The 8041-nt window shown below is 36.8% G+C and overlaps 1 protein-coding gene across 1 annotated transcript; it reads right to left on the bottom strand.

The window, feature by feature from the left end:
- Window positions 1-4776: 4776 nt before the first annotated feature.
- LOC119664446 lies at window positions 4777-7320 on the bottom strand. Its single transcript, XM_038073933.1, has one exon. The coding sequence runs from the start codon at window positions 7318-7320 to the stop codon at window positions 4777-4779; it is 2544 nt and encodes an 847-aa protein (XP_037929861.1).
- Between the last annotated feature and the right edge of the window lie 721 nt (window positions 7321-8041).

Raw genomic sequence — 8041 nt, 5'->3', positions numbered from 1 at the left:
CCACGAAAATTTATCTTCTGATTCTGAAATAATGGATCTACAAGAAAATTTACCCATCCAAACTGGGAGTGCGCAGTCCGATATTAAAAAAACTTCTATGAGGACAAATTTGATCACTCCAAAGTTAGTGGCACCTTTATATAGGTGTCAGTTAAGTATGAGAAATTCTGTATTTATTATTGAAGCTACTTTTGAAGCACTTGGACACAATACTGACGAATTTCCTATAAGCAAGTCCTCCATTCAAAGAATTCGCACAGAAAAACGAAAACAGCGTGCAGAAATTATTAAAGAAAGACACTGTAACTGTCCATTGGGATGGCAAACTGTTGCCGGCTTTAGATGTGCGCAAATGTAGAGAAGAACGTCTCCCGATTGTTATTTCGTATCGTGATAAAGAACAACTTATTGCGGTGCCAAAATTAGACAACTGTACAGGAAGTGAACAGGCACAGGCAGTTTGGAATGCGGTTACTGACTGGAATCTCGAAGATAAAGTGCAAATCCTTTGTTGTGATACTACTGGTTCAAATACTGGTCGTATTAATGGTGCTTGTGTGCTTCTCGAATAAAAATTTAATCGAGATATGCTTATTTTTGCTTGCCGTCATCACATCTACGAATTGATATTGAAAGGCGTTTTTAAAGCTAAAATTAGTCAAGTTACTAACAATCCTAACATTCCATTATTCAAAAGGTTACAAGAAAACTGGACAAATATCGAAAGAAAGAAAGTACAGTATCCTATAGAAAGGTCATCTTACCTGAATGCTTCAGAAATTGACAAACTGCTGGAATTTTATCGAACTGAATTGACTAAGAAAATTGTTAGAAACGACTATAGAGAATTAATAGAGCTTTCAATAATATTCCTTGGTGGAGATACAGAAAAGAAATTTAAGATTCGACCTCCAGGTGCCATGCAGCAAGCGCGCTGGATGGCGAGGGCAATTTATTTATTAAAAATTCCATTACTTAGCTCTCAATTTATAATGTAACAAGGATAAAGCGGCTCTGTTAGACGTCTGTCTTTTCATCGTGACATCCTACGTCAAACCTTGGCTGCAATGCATTACAGCGGTAAAAGCACCTTACCAGGATTTGTGTTTTCTGAAGACCATGAAGGCTTATGAAACAATTGACAAAATTATATCAAAAACAGTTTTACAAAAGTTCTGTCAGCATTTATGGTATTTAATTGATGAAGTGGCTGTCTTGTCCCTATTTGACGATGATGTTGACCATGAAAGAAAGGCAAAAATAGTTAATAACTTAGCCAAAGAAAGCCATCAGCCCACAGTAAACGATATATCCCTTCAAAAGATGAACTTTGTGGTTCACTTTACGAGAAAAACATCGATGACTTTGTTTCATTGAAAAGCAAGGCTTTGTTTAATCGACTCAAAATTGATGACAGTTTTCTCAAGTTGTCCTACTTCATGGTCTAGTAATGCTTCATTTCAACATGCTAAAAACAAGGTGCTGACACTGAGAGCAGTTAATGATACAGCAGAAAGAGCGGTTAAGTTAATGCAAGACTTTCATGGCAAAATCACTGTTGAAGACGAACAAAAGGAATTTTTACAACGCTGCGTACAAGAACACAGATATGTTTATCCTGACTGTAACAAACAAACTCTAAAAAGAAAATTAAATAATTAACATCATTTTAATAATAAATACTTAATAAATATAAGAGACAGGTAAAATAGTGTTTTATTTACTGAATAAACATGAAGAGTGTTTTTTGAGTGCAAAAAGGTTGCCAGCAGCAGCAACCTCATACAAAAATTTGCTTGTACGAGATTGCTACTCTATAATATTTATACTCAATGGTACAAGGAAACAAAATCAAAACAAAAAACTTACATGCACGTGCTCACTATATTATAGAGCGCTGTAGAGAAATGCATTTTGCTCTCTATTTCTTGTTACGTTGTTACCCGCGCCCCCACAGACCCATTAGGCAAATTGAGTTTATTTTCAGATTTGTACTCTATAATATTTATACTCAATGCTTGTACTTTGCAAAAAAAAGTCACTCATAAGTCTTGCAAAGTGCAAAGTGAAAAGTGTTGGTGCAACAGGGCCCAGTATCGACCAGAGATCGACATGAATGCATTCAAAAGTCAATGTGAAACACACTACCTAAACGCGAATCATGTATGCACACTAAACACGAAGCGAATGAAATGCACTATTCGCACAGTTTAATGTAGTGCACTGCTATGCTTCGTAAAAGGCAACGGGCCTTTGTGAATGGCAACGAATGATATTCACTACTACCAAAACACTAAATACAAGAGGACTTCTCAACTGAGCTTTTTAAAAATTTGTCTCCAAAAACATTAGACCCATCAAGAGGAACGCTTTGTGTTTGTTCTCTAGTTTTGCTTTTGCTTGTAAATTTGATATAAAATGTATGAATTTTTAGCTGAAGAGAAAGAGTACAATTTTGTTTACCTTTGATTTGTGTTTTGCTATAGTTTCTTTTGGAGATATTTTCACACCGTGCGTAGTCAGAATTCATTTACACATTTACATTGTTTTATAATATATCCCTTGCATCAATACAAAAACCTTTCCTTCATTTTGATTAATTAAATTACTAATTAATTAATTGTGACCGAAAAGTTTTCGGAAATTCTCATTTAAAATTCGCGCGCTGTATATTTTTCGATATTTTAAGTTTATGTAGTTTGGCAGCACTGTCCTTAATTACTATGCCAAAAATGAGCGCGATCTGTCAGACAGTTCGTTTACGGCAGCTGTTGAAACCAGTTCACCTCAGTAGTGCGTTGCGAAAAAACAATGGAAAAAAATATTGATCAAAGAGTTTGCATCAAATTTTGTGTTTCGAACGAATTTTCGTGTGCAGAATCGTTGCGAATGCTACAAAAGGCTTATGGGGAATCAGTTTTATCGAAAACTCAAGTTTATGAGTGGTACAAAGCCTTTCAGGACTGTCGTACGACCGTCGAAGACATGCCGCGTTCTGGACGACCTTCGACCTCTACCACCGACGAAAACATTGAAAAGGCAAAGGAAATCGTGTTCAAAAATCCTCATGTGAGTGTTAGAGAGATAGCACGAGAGCTAGGCATCGGTCGTGAGATGGCTCGTTTGATTTTGGTGGACAATTTGTGTATGCGACGTGTCAACGCTCGGCTTTTTCCGATTCACCTCAATTTGTTCCAAAAACACCATCGTGGACAGGTCTCGTTAGACATGCTTGATCGTGCCAATTCCGATCCAACTTTCATGGAACGCATCATAACGGGTGACGAGACATGGGTCTACGAGTACGACATGCAAACAAGCCAACAATCATCGGAATGGAGAGGAAAAGACGAGCCGAAACCGAAAAAACCACGCCAAAGTCGCTCGAAAATCAAGGCAATGCTGATTGTTTTCTTCGATATTCGTGGTGTGGTGCATCATGAATTCGTCCCTGAAGGACAAACAGTCAATAAAGCCTATTATTTGACTGTTTTAAGACGTTTGCGTGAAAATATCCGCCGTAAACGGCCTCAATTGTGGAAGGATAATTCATGGATTTTTCATGACGATAATGCTCCCTCGCACCGAGCCAACATTATCAACGATTTTAAGGCCAAACATTCAATAAATACCATCGAACAGCCCCCGTATTCACCTGATCTTGCACCGTGTGACTTTTTCCTGTTTCCCAAACTCAAATTACCACTCAGAGGAACGCGTTTTGAATCCATAGAAGACGTAAAACAGAATTCGCAGAGGAAACTCAAAGCCATACCGGAAAGCGCCTATAAAAAATGTTTTGATGATTGGAAGAAACGTTGGCATTTGTGTATCGCTTCTAATGGAGCATATTTTGAAGGAGATAAAATAAATATTGATGAAGATTAAGAATTTTGCGTTTTATTTAAAATTTCCGGAAACTTTTCGGTCACAATGTATATATATGTTTTAATATTGTAATTGTTTTTTGTGATAATTTATAATTATTTAAGCATTAAATTTGCAAATGTGTATAAGAGGGAGTAGAAACCTTTTAATTATAAGCTACACTCGCATAATATCTTACATTGATTGGAGTAAACGAAATTAAAAGTATTCAGCATGAAAAGGTAAACATAAACATAACATTGAATATGTATGCGTGTCAAGCTGAAAAAACGATTCAAATTTCGTTGCTTAAAATTTATGAACTCACATCACACTCTCTTCCCTGTCTCATCGATCGGTAACCGATTTTCAAGTTCATGTTACGTTCATGATAGTGTAAATTGGGCCAGAGAGTGATTTAATTTTTAATATTTTATTGTTTTGAATAGTTTTAATATTATATGATTTTGTTATAATGGACACTTCTAATTCAAAATCTTTTGATTTAAAACATTTTAATTAAAATTTAATACATTTTAAATAAAGTGAGTTAGTTGCGGTATATACATACGTACATTCATACACATGTATATAAAAATATGGTATGTGTATGTTTATTTTAGAATTTATTTACAATTTTCTATTTTTTATTTAATACTTCTATTTTTCGTATAATTGAACTTCAATGATGCTTCTACGTGCGGCGGTCACACAACCACGAGCCAGAGAGAGCAAAAAAAAACAAAAACGGAAAAGGAAACTAACCAAACGAAGCAATAACAACACCATTCCATGCCTTCAACTGTCAAAGCAGATAAAGGCTTGGATTTAATGTTATGACTTGCTCATTTGGTTCAGCCTTTATCGATAAGTGTACGAACATTCCGCCGACGTTGAAAGATTAGTCTTTCAAGGATCACATAGAATAGCAAGTTTTTGAACTGGACGACGAACGATCCCCTTTTTTGTCTGGATATCGGCAACACGAACTTTACCATCCTTGCCCTGGATGGTTTTTGTTACGCGACCTGTCACCCATACCATTGGTGGCATGTTTTCTTCATGAATCAAAACAAGCGTCCCAGTCTGTAAATTATTGCTAACCTTAGTCCAACGATTGCGCTGAATCAGTTCGTTGAGATACTCGTTTGACCACCTGCTCCAAAATTGTTGTTTCACTGCAGTAATGCGCCGCCATCGTTCGAGGTATGACACTTCTACATTTTGATTAATGTTTGGTTCACTGATGCAGTTCATGGGACACCCAATCAAAAAATGACCTGGTGTCAAAGCTTCGAAGTCATTCGCATCCCACGACACAGGTGAAATCGGTCTGGAATTCAAGATTGCTTCGATTTCTACGAGAACGGTAGTGAGCTCTTCATATGTTAACTTGCTGTTCACCAGCGTACGATACATGTGCCCCTTTGCAGACTTCACGGCGGCCTCCCAGATACCTCCAAAATGTGGTGCTCTAGGTGGAATAAAGTTAAAGGATATTGATTTATTTGAACAGAAATTAATGACATGATTTTTATACGCTTCACTAGCAAAGCTTCGTTTAAGTTCAACCAGTTTTGTATTGGCTCCTACAAAATTCGTAGCGTTATCACAATAAATTTCTGCAGGTAGTCCTTTGCGACCAATGAATCTTTTTAGCGCTGCAATAAATGCATTTGACGACAGATCTGTTACTGCTTCAATATGAACGGCTTTAGTTGTGAAACACACGAAAATTGCTATATAACATTTATAGGGCTGTTTTCCTCGAATTTTCAAATAAGTAGAAATAGGCCCACAGAAGTCAATTCCGCATTTTTCAAATGGTTTGCCTGGCGTCACACGGGACGCAGGCAAATCTCCCATTATCTGGCTTAACAATTTTGGTTTATAACGTATGCTGCTGATACAATTATGTACGATCTTCCTAGTTAATCCTCTGGCATTGACGATCCAATATCGTTGTCGTAAAATTGCAATTAACGCCTTAGACCCGGCATGATAATTTTCAATATGATGATGTCTAGCCAAAGTCTCAACGAAATGACAATGTCTTGGTAATAAAAAAGGGTGTTTTCTTTCTTCTGAAATACTCGCATGCATAAGGCGTCCACCAACACGAAGCAATGGAAATCCATCCACCTCTTGAATAAAGGGACTAAGAGTTTTCAACGAAGTCTTAATTTCCACGTTGTTGTTTATACAATGAATTTCATTAGAGAAATGTTCGCTTTGAATGATCCAGATGATGCAATGTAAAGAATGTCGTAACTCATCACTAGTGAAATTATGTTGATGATCAGGACCCCTTTGTTTAACTCGGTTACGCACACGAAGTAACCAACCAATAACACGAAGAACTTTAAGATATGAGCTGGTCCGATCTATGAATTGTAGCACTTGATTTGTGGGTGTTTCACATATCATAACTATTTTCCGAATTGCACCATCTACTTCTCGTTTGCATTGAGTGTTACTTATACATGAATCTGGCCATTCCTCATACTCTCGATTTAGAAATGCTGGCCCTGATAACCAGTTGGATTTCAATAATTCGCTAGTTGAACATCCTCGTGATATTACGTCAGCGGGGTTAATTGACGTCGGAACATGTCTCCAAGAACAAGTTGCAGTAAGTTCTTGTACTTCAGAAATTCGATTTCCCACGAACGTTGTTAATGTGGAGGAATGGTGTTGCAACCAGTGTAATACGACAGTCGAATCTGTCCATAGAAATGTTTGGAAATGTATATTGCTAAATATCGGCGCAATTTTGCTATATAGTTGAGCTAGTATAAGCGCTCCACAAAGTTCTAATTGAGGTAGGGTTCTTTTCTTTACCGGAGCCACCCGACTTCGTGCCGTTAATAAATTTACTGAAATATGTCCTTGTTGATTACAAACCCGCACATAAAAACAGCATCCATATGCTCGAATTGAAGCATCACAAAATCCATGTAGTTGCATGTTGATGATATCTGTTTGTAATACATATCGAGGTATTTTAATCGATTTCAAATTATTTAGGTCGTTAATGAAATTTTCGAATTTAATTCCAATTTGTTGCGGAACTACTGTATCCCAGTCTATCTTCATAATCCATAAATCTTGCAATAACACTCGTGACTTAATAATTATAGGAGCAATCAATCCCATCGGATCGAAGATAGACGACGAGATCGACAAAATTGAGCGTTTGGTTAACGACGTGTATGTCTTGCTCGGATTATACGAAAATAAAAACTGGTCCTGATTTGAATCCCATTTTATGCCAAGCGTACTTGTAATTGCTGGTTCATGTAAATTTAAGTCTTTTAATTCATTATTATTGGTGATGAAAGATGGATGATTTGACTGTATTTTTGCAATTTCGATACCAGCTTTTTTTAATATTGACGTAACTTCGTATTGTGTTATTTGTAGTTCATGGAAGTCATCAGCTCCCGTTAACATATCGTCCACGTAGAAATGGTTTTTTAGCACATGTGAACCCACTGGATATTCGGTTTCCCATTTTTCCGCGATATATTGAAGACTCCTTATCGCCAAGAAAGGTGACGCGGATAAACCGTAGGTTACTGTATTCAACTGAAACACGCGAATCGGATTATCTTCAGTCTCTCGCCATAAAATTTGCTGATACGAACGACAGGATGTATTCGAATCATTCTGTACATTTTTGTTATATCTCCACTTAATGCGAATCTTTTCAATCGAAAACGCATAACATGCAAATATAATTCCGATTGTATAGTTGGTCCTGTCAGAAGAATATCGTTTAATGATTTTTGACTCGTTGTACTTGATGATGCATCAAACACCACTCGTAATTTCGTGGTTGTGCTACTTGGTTTGAGTACGTAATGGTGAGGTATAAAATAATGAGGCTGTTTCAAATTTACGTTTTGCACTTCCGTCAAATGATTTAACTGCTCATACTCTTTCACAAAGTTGGTATATTGATACTTTAAATCACAATTGTGGGATAAACGTCTTTCCAACGAATGAAAACGCTTTAATGCTACATTGTACGAGTCTCCGAGTAATAAAGGCGATTCTTTAAACGGTAATTGAACCTCAATTCTACCATCTGGTAAAGTGGTAGTAGTTTTTACAAATGCATCTTCACATAGTTGCTCTTCTTCGTTCCACTTCTTACGTATACTAGCTGTGT

Source organism: Teleopsis dalmanni, unplaced genomic scaffold (genome assembly GCF_002237135.1).
Source record: "Teleopsis dalmanni isolate 2A unplaced genomic scaffold, ASM223713v2 unscaffolded_contig_1934, whole genome shotgun sequence".
Lineage (NCBI taxonomy): Eukaryota > Metazoa > Arthropoda > Insecta > Diptera > Diopsidae > Teleopsis > Teleopsis dalmanni.
This window is presented reverse-complemented; position numbering and strand designations above follow the sequence as displayed.

Excerpts from the sequence above, each read along its gene's own strand:
- LOC119664446 (XM_038073933.1), bottom strand. The coding sequence starts at position 7,320 with ATGTTAACGGGAGCTGATGACTTCCATGAACTACAAATAACACAATAC.